General features: G+C 31.4%; 1 protein-coding gene across 1 annotated transcript; it reads left to right on the top strand.

Annotated features, from left to right (window-relative positions):
- The first annotated feature begins 141 nt into the window (after positions 1–141).
- Positions 142–5,354, top strand: ath (ATP-dependent RNA helicase DHX33). Its single transcript, XM_013325973.1, has 12 exons — positions 142–656; positions 818–1,027; positions 1,160–1,382; positions 1,449–1,633; positions 1,719–1,794; positions 1,939–2,126; positions 2,291–2,464; positions 2,788–2,912; positions 2,992–3,116; positions 3,266–3,430; positions 3,515–3,643; positions 3,916–5,354. The coding sequence occupies exons 1-12, from the start codon at positions 424–426 to the stop codon at positions 4,210–4,212; spliced, it is 2,130 nt and encodes a 709-aa protein (XP_013181427.1). The 5' UTR covers positions 142–423; the 3' UTR covers positions 4,213–5,354.
- Positions 5,355–17,927: the final 12,573 nt, after the last annotated feature.

The following is a 17,927-nucleotide window of genomic DNA, read 5'->3' as shown; positions in this document are numbered from 1 at the left end:
CAAATTAAAATATTAAAAAGAAATAAGATAATATACGATAATAAGTGATTTCTCTGGCCGTGTCCGTATTCAAAAACTCTTTAGTATCAAAACATCCCATTTGCTTGAAATAAGATATGACCTAAAAGTCTATGTTACCAGGTCATAAAATTAAAAAATAAATCTTGTATTAGTTTGACTACAACTTATTTGTATGGTTTTTAAATTTAATAAAAGCAATTGAAGAAAAGGTTACAAAAGCATCGCTAACATATTGCTTTATTTATTTATGCTATACTTTCGTAGTGTAATTTTCACAATATGCTACAATAACCATAGCGTACTGAAGCAGTTTTGAGAATAAATATAACCTCAAAACCAAAAGAAATTATTTTAAAATACACAATAAAATTAGATAATGATGTAAAGGTAAGTTACATATTTATGCGGTTTAAAATGGATTCAAAATACGCAGTTCTTGGCAAAGAAAATAATAAAAGAAATTCAAATGGAATCAAAGTTAAACGTATAAAGTTGTGCGTAGAAAATTCATCAAAACTAAATGGGAACCACGTTGCCACCCAACAAGTTGCGGATCAACACGATACAAAGGAGACATTTATTGAAGACTTGAGAGAAACGCGAAAGTTATTACCTGTGTATGCTGTAAGAAATAGGTAAATTCTTGTTTATCTAAATGAAGGAATAATTTACATGTTTATTATAAAGTATATAGCTAGAATATTTATTTTACATGACTGGGATACTTAAACTTTCTTTTAGAATTGATATAATTCATTGTGTACTTGTGTGTAATTCATTGATATGCTTTAAACAGGTTATTAGAAGAAATAAAAAAAAACAACACAATGATACTTATTGGAGAAACGGGCAGTGGAAAAACTACACAAGTTCCACAACTTATACATGAACAACGTCTTGAAGGATCAGCTTCTATAGCAGTAACACAGCCAAGGAGAGTTGCCGCTATAACATTGGCCATGCGTGTTGCAGCAGAAATGAATACTGAAATAGGATCAGTTGTTGGGTAATTAATAATAACTTGAAATTAAACATTAAATTCAATATACATTATCTTTTACAATGTTTAGAATTTTTAATTATGACTTAAATTTAAAATCTATCTATGTACAGTAATTGTATGAAAAAAATATTTCAGGTATTGTGTTAGGTTTGAAGATGCAACCAGTGTAAGGACCAAAGTAAAATATTTAACGGATGGCATGATGCTAAGGGAGGCAGTGGCTGACCCATTATTGAAAAGGTACTCATTTATAATATTGGATGAGGCACATGAACGTACTGTAAATACTGATGTCCTATTTGGAATTGTTAAATTAGCTCAAAAAGAAAGAAATGAAAAGAAACTTCTACCTTTGAAGGTATACATTTTGCATACATCTTACATTGCATTTTGTTTCTTTTTACATAAAGTTATATTTTTATAGGTGATAATAATGTCGGCAACAATGGATGTAGATTCATTCAAGAAGTATTATGATGAATGTCCAGTTATTTATTTGGAAGGTAGAGCGCATCCAGTAACTATATATCATACTAAAATGAAACATGAAGATTATCAGTATGCAGCCTTATGTACAATATTCCAACTTCATGCAACTTCACCAGCTAAGTAATTATCAGTTTTAATACACATAATAATTAATAAATGATTATTTTTGATTATTATTATTAATGTTATTCCTTAAAATTTCTAGCCATGATTTTCTTGTATTCTTGACTGGTCAAGAAGAGATTGAAACTGTGATGAGCAATATTAAACAAATTGCCAAGGTAAGTTTTTATATAATTTTTGTTTTATTTTAACTGTACATGAACTATACTACAATTGTAGTGAGGTAGAGTTCATAGCATAAGAAAAAAAATATCAGATATCACCAGGATTTTCAATAAAAAAAAAACAAATTCCAATTTCAGGAATCACCAGGACCACTAATAAGGGTGTGTCCCTTGTATGCCGGTCTTCCAGCTGCTAAGCAATTACAAGTATGGAAAAAAACTCCACCTGGAATGAGAAAAATTGTGCTGGCAACTAATATTGCTGAGGCCTCTGTTACTATACCACAAATAAAATGTGTCATTGACACTGGATTTGTGAAGGAAAGGTAAATTATGTGATTTATGACCTTGTAAAACTCAAATTAATATGTTCATACACCTATGTTTCACTAAAAAATAAACATTATTCTGCATTATTGATTTTATGAAAATAATATTTTTTTTTATGATTGCCATGAATTAGATGAGAACTATGTATTTATTGTGTTAGAACTTGGTGTACGTCAACGGGTGCGGAGCGGTTGCGGGTGGGACCGTGCTCGCAGGCGGCGGCGTGGCAACGGGCGGGGCGCGCCGGACGCACCGCTCGGGGCGCCGCCTACCGCCTCTACACGGAAATGGACTTCGGAGCTAGAAAACCACACAACACTCCAGAGATAGTGAGGTCTGATACATTTGCACTTCTGTATTTCATAACAAGCTAAAACTGAATAGCTTATTCATTATTCTAAAGTGTAGACCATATCTATTCCAAATTTCATTCAGAATTGTTCAGCTAATCTGGAAATATGTCGTAACAAATTCCTGTAAATCATTTCAAACTTTCAAGTTTATAATTGTAAAATACTATTCTGCCAATATTCGCTAAAGTTGATGGATATATCAAATTAAATTGTTATTCTTCTATAAGTGAAGGATATTTAAAAGCGAGTAGTTTTGAGATAAATTATGGAACTTAAATTTTTAATTGTAATTAAATTATTTCAGATGCCCCCTCGCTTCGACTATATTATTGCTAATCGCATCAGGATTTGATCCTCTTACATTTCCATTAATTGATCCACCACCTGAAGAATCTGTGAAAGCATCTTTATTGTTACTGAAGGAATTAGGTAAAATTAACAATAATAATAACCAGTTATGTTTTACCTTTATAGTGTTATGTTAATTTTGTTTTATACAATCTTTCAGGTGCAATTGATAACGAAACAAATCCAAAGTTGACTGTTCTCGGCAAAAAAATGACAGCATTCCCTATTGATCCAAAATATTCTAAGATTTTATTAAGTGCTCCAGAATATGACTGTTTAGATGAGGTAAGATGGTATTTATTTTTTTAATGAAAAGTTTTCCACTATTATCACATTTAGTTTTATAAATTAAGCATTTTTTCGATCCAAGCTTTTGATTAACTAGTGACATGTGATATGAATGAATTTATTTGTATTGAATTAATATATTACAGGCATTAAGTTTGGTGGCAGTTTTATCAAGTGAAAATGTGTTTCACATGCCAATTCATAAGAGGGAAGAAGCATTGAAAGTAAAGCAAAAATTTGTATCAACATTAGGAGATCATATTACGCTATTAAACGTTTTTAAAGCATTTTGTAAAGCACCTCTTAAAAAGGTTTGTAATATTACTATTAATTAATGTCTACTAATTTTTTGCACAATGAAACGACTTAGTTTAATTTTCTGAATATTTTTACAGCAATGGTGTAAGGAGAACTATCTAAATCATAAAAATTTAATCTATGCATATGATGTGAGGCAACAACTACTAGCTATTTGTCAAAGACTTAACATGACGGTGACAAGTTGTGGGATGGCGTTAGATCAGGTAAAAATCAATTTCTGATGACATGTGTAATGTAACAGCAACAAAATCTTAGTGTAAACATTAGTTGTTACAATGGCCTGGTGTCAGTGAAATAGGTAGAAAAATTGTTACTGCCTTTAATATATTGCTCACATTAATCCAATTTTATAGGTTTACAAATGAATTTTATTTAAAATGAAATCAGTATGACACAGAATTGTTGAAGGAAAGGAAAAGAAGGCAGGAAAAAAGAATGTAACAAGTAATCTAAAATGTTTTTTAATTTGTTTCAGTTATTGAAATGCCTACTGAGCGGTTTATTTACGAACTGCGCGTGGTTGCGCAGCGGGGTAGGTGTGGGCGGGGCGAAGTACGCGACGGGGTCCGGCGCGGCGGCGGGGCTGCACCCTGCGGGCGTGCTGCACACCGTGCGACCCGCGCCGCCCGCACTGCTCTACACCGAGCTGCTGCACACGCGCCGCGCCTACCTCGTCACTGTGTCTGTTATACAACCGCAGTGGCTGCACCAGGTCGCGCCCGACTACGCGAGGCGTTGCAGGGCTAGCCGAACTTGTCCTACAGATGGTTGATTACCAGTGCAAATTAAAAAAAAAAACTTTACAGCCATATAGGGTTTTGATTAACTTCACAGATTTGCCAAGAAGTGGATGACTTTTTCATTCAAATGTTGTGTTTTGGTTCCTTTCTGTTACTCATTATATGAGAGTGGGATCCTTTGTAAATTGATCAAATGTTGTAAAAAGTTAAGCTTTATCAATATGCTAACATAGGTCTTATTCTATTGTAAATAATAACTACTATGGTTTTGCACAACGTGGAAGTATGTATTTACCATTGTGACTTGGCAGCCGTTTAACTTGACCGATTTTGACGACCGAATTGAATGCTTTCTAATAATTTAATTTGTACCACATACAGTAAAACCGTTGATTTTTTTCAGTTAAATTTTTTACTTTATACAAGTTCTAGAATGAACATTGTAGAATATAAAATAAGCCCAATTATATTTGTATAACAAATAAGTGTAAAGTGTATAAACACCGAAATTCCATGTGAAACGAATTTATAGCCCTCGATTCAACAGGGTTATTTAGTTCGTGGTTTAATATAAGTCGTAGTTTTATTATTTGTTATAATATATGAACAAGTTTTTTTTATGCATGATTAATAAAAACGTTTGCTGTATCCTGTTATACGCTTATTTCATATTCGAAGTTTCAAATTTTAAATTGTCATATTTTTAGAAACATGAGTTATAAAAATCCAATTCATTTATAGAATGACGAATTAAAAATTTGTGCTTAAAAATCGACAAATTAGTAAATCTAAAATCAAGTTTTCAAAGACAATAAAGAAAACAACGAAGTACTTTATATTAATTAATATTTGGTGGCTGTAGTTATCAATGTTTCAAGGCAATACAAGAATTTTGAAGGACTTGTATCGGCGGATCCCGTTCAAGACTTTCTCCACCCTACTACTCAATTTAAAAAAAAAACTTGAAAATTTTACTAAGGTTATATTGTAGTCACCTAGTTATGATAATCAAGCCCCTAATTCCAAACTTTGATCCGCCATTGCTAATACTTTACAAAAATTGTACATATTCTATGACAAAACAAATACACTTGTAATTTATTAAACACTAACTAGTTTCTACGTTATCCTCGCCATAATAAAAAGAGCATATTTTACACATTATGTTTTTGTATAAATATAAATTATTGTTAATGTTTTATGTGTATAAGTAAATATTATTTCAGTACGATTGTTATTTTATTTTCAACGTGTACCCTAAAGTTATTCGCCATCCTTCTGAACTCGTGACATGGTTATCCCTGGAGAATCACGCTTTAGCGAACGAAGAGTTCCTCTCATTCATCTTAGTTAGGAGTAAAGAAATCATTGTTACATTTTGTCCCAATTTCTACAAAACCTGTTATTTTATGTGATTTCTATAGACTTCCGAATATCCAAGTGTAAGATCAGAATTTACACAAACTTATGATCACTAAGGAATAATTGTAGTGTTGATTTTTTTTTATATATCATAAGGTGGCAAACGAGCGAGCGGCCACCTGAAATCGCTGATGTAGCGAAGTGACCGTTGCCCATAGATTGCCCGTTGATTCTATTAAAATAGTGATTATATTATGTAGCTCAACAAATCCATATATTTATTAGGTCAAATATATCTGGCAAGAGAAAGTTCTAAGACGCTATAACCAACAAAGTGCGTGCGAGCTCGGGAAGTATTTGTGGCTTCCTTCATTTCCGTATGTGCTTTGCTTTCATTTCCGTGCGTCTGTTTACGAGTTTCGCGTATTACCCGACCGCTGCCGACTCGCAGCGTAGGGAAGGGAAATGTGTTGAGAAAACCACGTCATTGCTTATATTCGCTTACGTGTTAAATGTACCGTTTAATTTTAATGTAATAACAAGTCTACACGTAAAATAAAATCCGTATATATAACTTTAACTGTAATTAATTATAATTCGTCGTGTGCTTGGAAAGTAGACAAACTGCGATTTTAGACCTAGACATAGCCATACTTATTTGAAGCAAAATGATTAGATTGTCTTATCGATCCCATTTCTCTTTTCTAAACCATGTAATAATTATACTGGTTGCATAAATAATTTAAACAAATGTTTTTCCTAAATAGTCGCATGGGAAATTAAGCTCGACAAAATCCTCTTCACGTTTTACAAAACTGGGCAAATATTAATGAAAAGCTATTGAAAATTTTTACTGTTTGGCATTCGTTAGCAATAGAGGCACATTTTTTTAATAAGGACATAAGGGTCCTGTATCTATATGTATGAGATGAGATAGAATTTATAGAAAAAAATATTTAAACCGTTCAAACCTACCGTAAGATGTAAGATAGAGGAAACAATTAATGTGAATGAATTGAATTCACTCAACATAGATACAATGCGGATGGTATTATTAAAGAATATAGAAGTGCAACTTACTGCAACTTTTCTTTGAGATAATTGAAATTGTCTACGCGATAGGGGGTCGGCGGTGAACACAATTTGTTCAGACGCGGCGGCTGATTCGTTTCTTTAAAACTCCGCTTCGAGTTAAATTAAAAATCAATGTAGTGTACAATTGAACTCTGCGACTGAAATAAAATTTGCGACCTTATTTATACATATTTTTGTAACTGGGATTATTTTAAAGCTTCTATTTTACACGGTTTAGAATATCAAAAAATAGAATTGCCATTAAAAACCTTTTAGAACTTTTTCTTATGTCTCTTACTATAACCATTTTTAAAACATGTAGCAGTGATCAATATGGGTTATATTAAAATAAATAATGGTGCCAAAGCAAAATATATATTACTTAGCAACATAAAATATATAGGCATAAGGTGGACCTTGTGTTATAATTTTATAAATCGTCATGTAAGACATATATTTATGTGTAATGTAATTGGACCTGAGAGATTACGATGCTGAAAGGGTTAGGCGCAGTTTGTCTTTGTCGGGTTGGTTCACTCAGCACATTTGTTTCTAAATTAACTCGCCGCTGTATGTTAGAGAAGGTAAATGTAGTATTGAGATTTTTCTTCTTCATTGTAACCTATTATTTTATTTATAGTGTTACTTAAAAATGCTTTCTTATCTAATTTTTGTTGGTAATTACCATGGTTAAACTTGTCTATAAATATTATTATTTTAAGCAGGCGCAAACCATTACTTGGGGTACCATTTTGAGTGATCTAATAAAGTTAACGATTTGATACTTGTGTAAGCTTAGCTTAAAAGGATACGCAAATATGAATACAACATAAACTATAATCAAACATTGTCGGTTCCGTCCCAGCAAAGTCATGTTTGTATAAAACAGTGCAGTAACGTTTTGTTTACGAAAAGATCAATAGAAGTTTCGGGAAGTTAGAGACCGATACGGAGCTGTGTTGAGACAATTGAAAAAGTATTTGAAAACTTCATTTCCCCTGTCCGGTAAACCGCTTTTCTGTTACTTTTATCGCATAACAATAGTTACGGTATTGTGTCGGATTTGCACGTGACTACAACTTTGTTGAATATTCCAGTAGTTCAAGATCCTTATTTATTGTCTATTAAAGTTATAAATAGCTTGATTAATATTTCTTCTTTCTTAATTTAAAACTAGGTAAGTAAAGCAGCTTACTAATATATTTTTAATATCTGTACGTGTACTTTTTTAAGAGTGAAAATAGTATTTTCATTAAAATTATAATGTGAAAAGCAAAATGTTGAGGACATAAATAATAGAAATATAATAGAAAAACAAAATTACGAAGCTATGAAATATGTAAGTAACTACATTCTTTATCCTTATAAAAATGTTTTCTTAATAAAAACCCTCATTAAAACACAGATCTTTGTTTTTCTATTATTAAAAACAATGTAATTAATAGCGATCTATTCATTATTTTCTACAACAAACTAAAATTACTCGATCTTTATCACGCAACTGTCTCAAGCAATAGAAGGAGGTACTGTCTGCTCATTAACAAACTTTGCCTTTGTTTACTTGTTTCTGGCGTATTTCATTACATAGCTTTTGTTACGTTTAGCTAAGAGATGATTTAATACTGTGTAACTTCTGCAAACTCTATAATTTACTATCTTAATAATTACATACTCGTACTTACATATATAGGTTGAATATGCATTTTACAAAAATGATCAATTCAAAAGTTATATATGAAATAGGGTGAATAAAAATAATTTGAGTTTAGTTAAGTTTAAATTGCTTGTACGAAGAAGGGAAGCAGTGGAATAGCACTGCAGCTGCCGGCCACTTGCGCTCAAAACTTATAACAAACCGAATGTGCATAAACGCCTGCTAATGAATTCCTTTCCGAGCTTTTGGTTATACTGTACTACTTAGTTAACAAAAAAAACTTATAAAATGTTGTCAATTGGAATCCGATGATGCATAGCTCATTAAATACAATACGATGAGGGAAAATATTGATTTCTTAAGTTCCTTTTACATGGTATGTATATAATATTTGAAAGTTGACTAGCTTTTCCCATTTACTTTTTTCCATCAGGTTGTAATGACTAAAATTCACCCGTGGTTATATTAAATTTATTGTGTCGGTATTGAAACCAATGCTAATACTAACACTAAATTTATTATAAGTAAAAAATGCACTATTCAACATTTTTCTTATGCTTTGATGAAGTTTTGAAACTTTATAGCGAAACATTGTTGTTTAGTATTCTTTGTTCCCAAGAGTAATTTTGTCTTGCATATTTTATTCGAGATTTTTCTACTTCGTTATAACTTTATGTATACATGCTTGTTACAGTTTTATGGATACATATTGGTTAAATCAGAATATACATTTTATCTTAATATAAATGGATCATACAATTCAGAAGTATAAGAGATAAACTTAACCATTATTTCATATACAAATAAAACCCAAGTTTGCGCTGATAAAATATAAAATTGTTTTATAGTTTACGGAAATAAATATAAATGACCATCTATCTATTCCACGTTTGTAAAATTCTTGTCTAGCTCTAATTAATTGTATACTTAAAATAACAAACAGCCGCCACCGTTCTACGACATATGAAAAGATGTTGTTTTTTTTTATAAAACAGTTTCGCCAAGTGTAATTGAGTTCGTGGTAACTACTTTCTCGACGCAAAGAGATTACGCCCGCATATTCAACGCTCAAAGCAAAACTTTTCAACACTATTAAAAACTTGAAATCTCCTACAGTGGCATTTGTTTATATGTTTGACCTAAAAGAAAATAGAAGTGGCGGCCGCTTCAAGCAGGTCACTGATACATGATGACCAGACTGGAAATACTCCTATGACAAAGAAGAAGAAAAGAAAATACTTCTGCCCCAACATGTCACCCGACATAGCTTCTTGAATCCGCGTAGTTTGCAACACAAGCAGTGAGCTTATATTGTTTTAATTATAAGAAGGCAGTTTTGTTAGCCCATAATTTGTTCATTATTCCTGCTCACGCATGCTATAGCGCTTGGATGCGAGAATCGATTTCATTTGTCGGTAATGCCAGCATGCGTTGGGCGATAGTCCTTACTTCTTACTTACCGCGAATTGTACTCACCAACTCAGTCCCCACATTACTTGATATCGCTTAATATCGACCGCTCACTTTTATTAGTCGTTAGCGCGTATTCGGGGACTCCTCACATGCTGTATATCGACAAAGTTATCGACTAATGAAACTGCAGCCCTATGTTCTTTAAAATAAATTAAAATATTTGTATACGAAAATAAACTTAACATAACTGCAACGTACTAGCATAACTGAAAATTATAAAGTTTTTAAAATTGTTGACGAGGTATCAACAACATGCAGGGGATATATCATGGCTGAAAACAGATTGCGATAGAAATCATACAAATGACTGAAATGACGCACAGCGGCACTCAACAGCGTGCAATACATTATGAACATTCATACGAAATATTATAATTATACAATTTTTTTAACATTATATAGGTAGTTTCATTTCCATATTTCTATAGAGTTTTATGTATATATATATTCTAGACGCCATGTGTGCTGTGGTGTATAAGACATTTTGGGCAGCCAGAAAGTGGAAATACTCGATCGGTTTCTTTTGCCGTTGCCGAACCGGATATATTATAGATTATTTTGTTTTAGGAAAAGGCAAACAATGTTATTCTTGTGAACTTGGGTTGATAATTTTTTGCATGTTATTATTAAGGCAACTTTTTATTGTTGTTAAATAAAATGATATATGATATACATCCATTAAAATTACGTAATCTAGTCAGAAAGCATACATAAATTGGATTGCAAAAAGGTTACGTAAATATTAAATATTATGTAATTTAATATTATGAGTTTCTATAACTTCTTTTAATGCCATCTTTACAAAAGTCATACCAACTATTGCACGGAGACGGCAGAAAGTACTTTGCACGAACTTTTCCATTAAGGGAGAAAAGTACGATCTATCAGGCGGTAATAAACCACCAATGAGAAATTCCTTTTTCCTGTCTTAGTGCTTTTTTATCTTTATGCATATATGAATTTTTGATTTGATTCGATAGTCACAATGTTAGTTACCATACTCCTCCGAAAAATATCAAAGCTGTGACGATAAAAACTTTATTCATTGTTTAAAAGCTATCTTTTTATTTTGCATTTAATATTTTGCAAAAGTTAAGCTTGTGAGTGGAAATTATGGAATATTAAGTGAACAGGGAAAGTTACTCTGCCAACTGACATGTGCATGTCCCTGACATGAAAAAAGAAATGAAGGAAAAGCTTCGCTGCTACAGCCATTTACTTCGTGATAAAAATGCACTGGAGTGTATTCATTGTTTCGGTCATAGCAATGTGAAATATTCGAAGACAGTTTTATATAAACTATTTTTCTAAAAGGATATTTTATAGTATAATATTTTGTGATATTTTGAAAATATGTACTATAATGAGTTTTAATGCTGCCTGGACCCAAAAATAGAAAACGGTATGCTCGCCACAGGGCGTTAGTAGCAAAATAAACTATTTGTTGATTCAAGCATTGAGAAAGAAACTAGAGATAATGTAGTAACTAAGTTTGTGTTAATATTTGTACTTGAGATGTAAATAAATACACTCAGAAGATATTAAAAGCTATTCTTAAGTATTTGCAGATTTGTATAAGACAAGTAACTGGCTGTGGGCCAGTTTTGCATATTTGCACATGCAGAAAGTGTCTTTCATAACAGTACGCAAATGTTTTTCTTTTATAAATTGAACTGCAGAATGTAATTTTACTGCATTAAGCTTACATTAATTTACGACTTATTTAGAAAGCTTTGATGTAATTTTAAAAATAAGTCTTACTTCCAAATAAAGATTTTATCGTTCTTATCTTGTAACGTATTCAAGATAAAATCATTGGAAGTTATGTTATAGTTAATTTACTCCAAATGTTTGAGCGCCTGTCTTGTCATAACATTCCAGTAGTAAGTTATAACATAAAATTACTTATCATTTGCTACTGTTTAAGATTATTTTAAGGCGGACATATAAACGAAAATGTACAGTGAAACAAAAAATAATTTGAAGTGGACATATTTACAAAGTAAATTTTGAACCTCGCAGTAGTTCCATGTTACCCTTTTCACATGTCAGTTGTCTGCGCGGCTCTTACTTGGGTATGTTTTTATGTTATAATATTTTTTCCGCAAAATAGATATCTACCAATAGAAAATAACCAATATTATTTTTCATATTATTTAATATCATATATAGTATTGAAAATTAAAATGCAACTTAATTAAAAGCAAATTGCTAGTCATAAATTAACTCTATGACAGTGTGCATATCTTCAGTAATGCATATGCAGCATACAAAACAGAATACAGGTCACAAAGCATGTTAAGAGACAGTGGGAAATTGCACGCTTCCTTAAGCATATTGTTATACGCATGTACATTCTGAAATAATCAGTAGCTATACGATTTATATATAAATTAACAAGAACATAATTCAGTTTTACAAAATCGTAACATATTTTTGGTACATTTTTAATTATTATTAATTTTATATTATATTTTCTCGAGCTGAAATATTTCCAAAATATATCATTATCTATTTATGTAAACAAAGGACTAAAAAGTACCTATTTTATTTAAGTTTATCTCAGCGTTTGCGTATATTAAGTAAATAGGTAATGAGGGATGAGAGGATGCTAGGAAAAACGTACCTTTTAGGGGTTTGTTAAACTTTTTTGTTATATATAAAACAGTGACCATATTAATAATATGATTAAAAAAGGAAAAGGGAAAGTTTCGTCGATCACATATAAACAGCCTTAATAAATTCAAGAGAATTATATCAAAAGAGGAAAGTTCTACGTCTATGAGGACTCCACAATAAATCAGACGGACTCTTTGACTGTCCGACTGACGTTAACCTACCAAATTATGGTCACGTTTGCTTGTTTGGATTTATTTATGATCTTGTTTATTTTACTTGCAACAAATTTATTATATTCTACTTACTCATTTCTGACGCTGTGTAAATTGCGGTTTAATTATGTTTACAATAACATAGCATTCCACCAGAAAAAGAAACTTGATTTTATTAATTTTCGATCACTTGCAAAATGTTATAAAAGGCAAAGAAAAATATTATAAGTATGTCGGACAGTTGCTATAGCTACGGTTAGTTTGTTGCAGAATTTTTTTTTATCTCCACATTAGGATAATAAAATAAGATTTATGTACTAAATGCAGTATTTACTGTGTCATGATTTAATTATATTATGTACATAAAAAGGAAGTGCAGGATGCGTTCTAAGTTGTCAAATTTTAAACATGTTCTATTCCTTTTAAAATTATTTCTGTTATGACGCTTGTGGAACCTGTGGATTGTGAATAAAGCTAATAATTTTATTCAATGCGGACAAGTTGCTATTCTCGAAATCAATGTGACCTGCGGTAGAACTTTGACTTCAACTTTGTCCGCTGCATTCTCTACGTGTTGACACAACTCGAGTATTTGCTTAGAAAAGACGGAATCGGAAAGCATGGCTTAAAATCAAACGTTTTTTTTATAAAGTAAGTTGTTTTATAAACACTAACATTAATCTCACTATCAATCTTTGTTTAGAATATTCTAATAATTAATTCTAAATTTCCTAGATAAATTTGAGACATTCATGGATCATTTTTGATGAAAAATTAACAAGTCGTTTCATAAGAGTCCAAACAGTAATCTATAAGTGTAAAACCCCGGCCTTCTGATAATTTTTCATATTTTTTTTTCTAAAAAATCATCTTTACAAAGTTTATCTGGAAAGACAGTTATTTTTTCTACAACAATATGAACATAATGAAAAATATAAGAAATAAGTAGAAATCAATTTGGTAACTTCAATTTACATTTAAAACGATAAATCATTTTAAATATTTAAACAGTGTATAAATTTGAGTTACAACTTATATCAATATTCGCATTTCTGTAATAAAAGAGTAAGACATACAAAAAGCTTCCATGCCAGTTTATGTTGCTCGTAAAATTGACTGACGAGTGGTAACATATTATTTTGTTTATTTTAGAATAAATTATGTCGTAGGAGATATAAAATAAAATACTTTTATGGCTTGTAATTAATGTATTCATCGTTTCATAGTAGCCTATCACCATCTCAAAAGCCGGCAACGTATCTGCGGTTCCTCTAGTATTGTTGATGTCCATGGGCGTCATTGAACACCTCGGTGTTCCTGCTACTCGTTTGCCCCCTTATGTTATAAAAAAATATGTGACTACAATATAATACTCTTTATTCTTTTATATTAATTCATATCGTCAATATTCATGAATAAAGCTGTTACTCTGAATACTTCTCAGGTAAACATCTAGTTAATTTGTTTTTATTATGTCAATATGCTATATACCAAGATGCAGCTTGCACATATCGGTGAAGAAATTCAAAGATCCCTTACTGGGCCAGCGTTTTTAGCCTTTAGCCTAGACACCCCTTTCTTTGGTAGGCTCTAAGCGTCTCGATGGGGACAAACATGAGCTAACGGCAGTCACAATTACCTTTATAGACAACTTATTACACTAATTAAAATATAGAAAACTATCAATGTATAAATATTGTTAATACGTAGTAAATTGCGAGTTACCACCCATAAAGTTTTATACTAGTCGTAAAAGAAAACACGAGAACATGGATTTTGTTCTTCTTCGTCATTGATATGGCGCGTAATAAAGTCCTGTAGGTGAATACAACAATAAATATAAATTTAGTAGACGGTGCTTACGTGTTTGTAATTTCGATTTTGTTTCTTATTATAGATAAAATAAAACGACCATATCATCATGTGACCACAACTGGTGCTAGCATCAAAATAGAGACGGACAGTTGTTAAGAAACCAAATGTAGAGATAATTGACAGTAATGGAACCATAACTTATTTTGTTCCCTATCGTGTGACCAGAGTGTTGATAACTGATGGTTGTAGAGTCAAGAAGCTTTTCTTGTAATGTATTCATGGATGAATAAATACGATAGCATATACGGAGTCACTTAGAGGAGAAAGCTGGGATTACCGATATCGACGTGATCCTAGCACACCTTTCTCTACTCTTTTCTACCTCTACATGTGCAATTATGTCGGTTATTATATCGTTCAATGTGACTATTTGTCACGTTAAAAAATATTTCACTTTCAATTCCTATTTATATTATTAATTTTTTATAAGGTGCATAGAATGTCCGATTCCAAGAAATTGTTGAAACCAGAGCTGGCCTGGTTTACTTTAAAATCCCTGCCTTTGTTCAAGATTCATGTTAAGTTTGAAAATACAAAGCTGGCCTACAGCCAGTTGCATGTCTTTCACTCGTGTGTAAATGTGCATAAATCACATTTATTAATATTTCTTTTATATGTATATTGCAATATCTGGTCAGACTTTTAAATCAGTTTTTACCTTTTCCAGAATTACTTTTTAATGAAAATTAATTATTGAGAATATTACTAAAATACGTTTTACAAAGAATAAAAACAAAAGATAAACGAAACAAATTTTCTTGTTGATTTTTCTTACGTAGCTGTATTTTGTTTGAAGTTTAACGAAGTAAAAAAAACATTTGAGTTTAATTTATTTTAACACTGAGTCTCGCTTGTTAATACCGCCATTGTCAGCGTTATGAGAAACGTTTCTTTGATGTCAAATGAAACATTTAATTATAAGACAAAAGGTGGTCAAGTTTTCAAAGAACAAATTTGAATGTTGTTTTGTCTGAAATAATGAAGGGTTTGCGCAATTAAAACTTTACAACAAAATATTCTATTTCGTTGCCATTGCCGACAACTGAATGCAATAACGGAATTTTAATCTTCTTCAAGTATTCTTTTTTTTTCCTTTTTAATTTCTTTTGTAGTAGCATTTTCCGATTATCTGTTCGACACGCAGGTGAGGTACGAATTATGATTAGTAATAAATTGACATGTATAACTTAAATTGTACTTGCATTTTGAGGTCAGGAGACAGCTATTATTCTATATTTCGTATATTACATATAACCAAAAACACTGATGAAACATGTATTTAAAATAGTCATTGGGTCCAGGCAAAAAGTAGTGACGGACGTTCATTTTAGATTATGCTAAATAGTAATGTTTTTGCGGTGTCACATAATATACAAAGGTTTTTGTAATGGTTAATTACAGTAATATATGTATGACTGCTTTTTTACTTAAGCACTATGTGTAATCTGTAAGCTGGTTATAGGTTAAAGCTAGCTTACTAATAGTGGCTGCACAACATGTATGTAGTTGTGTGTAGTTTATGCGCGGTGCTATAATTACCAGATTTTACTTTTTTAACACGTTTAAAGTGATTTCAAAACTTTAAATTTAAATCTCTCAGCCTACCGCTCTGGATTTATCGCTCAAATATTTTCAATAAATGGTTTATGATTACCATAACGTACACTTGAATGATATGAATTGTTTTACGACCACTGTTCACTTAGTAATGATATTTTTTAAACTTTTATGACAACGTTATTTCGAGTAACAAATTCGCGTCAGAACATGGTCCAAATATGTTACATGAAAGCGCGTTGCGTTACTTTATTTGTGGCAAAACTTTTCATATCTAGGTGATACGTGACAAAAATAAACACTGGGGCGTCGTCGCCTACGGATATGTTGATAATATAGTTAAAATATACGAACAATCAGTGATATTAAGGAAAGTCAATAACGAATGGTGCACGTTCGATACTCTAGTTTACGAACATTCCGCACCTGTTACGTTATAACTCTATGGCTATACATTTCTTAAACGTTTTTGGAAGATAATTACAAATCCATTTTATTGTACGGAAACAAGTTGGGACGTTCAGTCTAAGTACTGATTTATCCATACTAGTACGCAGGCAATAATATTTTACAACAATCTCAATTAATATACTTGATTTTGTTGTAGGTTAAAACGATTGTAATGAAGTTTAAAATGTCACAGAATTATATTAGAGTTCATATAACTTTATGTGAGATTTAACCAAATGACTTTAATAACGAATCAAACATGATAGAAGCTAAAATAGTGTAACAACTGTTAGTCGACAGTAAGGTAGTCTGATGGCCTAATGTGCGGCGTATAGTATGCAGAGACTAGTGAATGCCACTAGTAATTTATCTCCTTGTCAAATAGATGCAACACGGACTCTGGTTCACCTCACAGATATGTTTACCTGATTGTTAGGTTACAAAGCTCGCCGTATTAACCACAACAATAGTAGCATTCTAAGGATATTTTGATTTATTTAGAAGAAACTTATGGTTACAGAATGGTTAATTTAATTGAATTAATAATCTGTTCTATGTACATACAAATTGAGTTTATTCATAGGAGTACTAAGTCTCTTGTTTCTTTGAAAAACTCTCTTATGTTTATGGATACGGAGATAATTAAAAATCAGAGCTATCTGACGCATATATAAGTAGGCGTATAGTAAAGTACGTGTGATTTGGTTACAATTTATTACTTTTAAAACATTTAGCATTTGTTCTAAAAAGTATCATCCTTGCAGAAGCGCATTTGAAAAATAGCGATAATCTGGCAAAGAGCCCAGACAGGCTAACTTAACAGAAGATATTTCTATATTTGTGGGTTTGCATGAAAGTATATGTAGTGTTGTACCATTTGGACCCTCCTTTGAGTAGTGCATACTGTGAAAAGAGAATACAATTGGTATTTTTAAATTTCGAATAACATTCCTTTTTTTTCAAACCTTTTTTTTGTGCTAAAGTATAAATGTTCAAAATTTTGTTATAAAGTTGATTAACCGTTGTATTACTTTCTTGTTCATGGTATTATAATATGTGTCAGAATGAACGACGCTTCAGTAATTACCCGTTCGCGTATCGCCTTAATGGCCATGTTCTGCAATGAAATTACAACGGCTTGTAAAGATGGTATCATGATATATTAGTACCAGAGGAAAACTTTATGGATGTTTAATGAATATTTCGTTAATTAGTACCTTCTAGAATAAAAGTTGAAACGTAAGAATAAAAATCATATTCCGAATACTGATTATTAAATTAGCTACTTATATAGGCTCTAATTCTGCAACCCATCTACCAATCTGTAGTTTACGTATGTTATTCCTGTCTATATTTTCTATATATCATAGTATAATTTTTTTTACAATATTTTAATGCAATGGTAAAGATATTAAACTTTGTTGAAAAAAGCAGTTTAGTACTTGGCTCAATGCCTATTTCGTATTTCATT

This window comes from Papilio xuthus, unplaced genomic scaffold, assembly GCF_000836235.2.
Source record: "Papilio xuthus unplaced genomic scaffold, Pxut_1.1 DF824655.1, whole genome shotgun sequence".
NCBI classification, from domain to species: Eukaryota; Metazoa; Arthropoda; class Insecta; order Lepidoptera; family Papilionidae; genus Papilio; species Papilio xuthus.
Note: the sequence above shows the minus strand (reverse complement) of the source record. Positions and strands in the feature narration are given on the sequence as shown.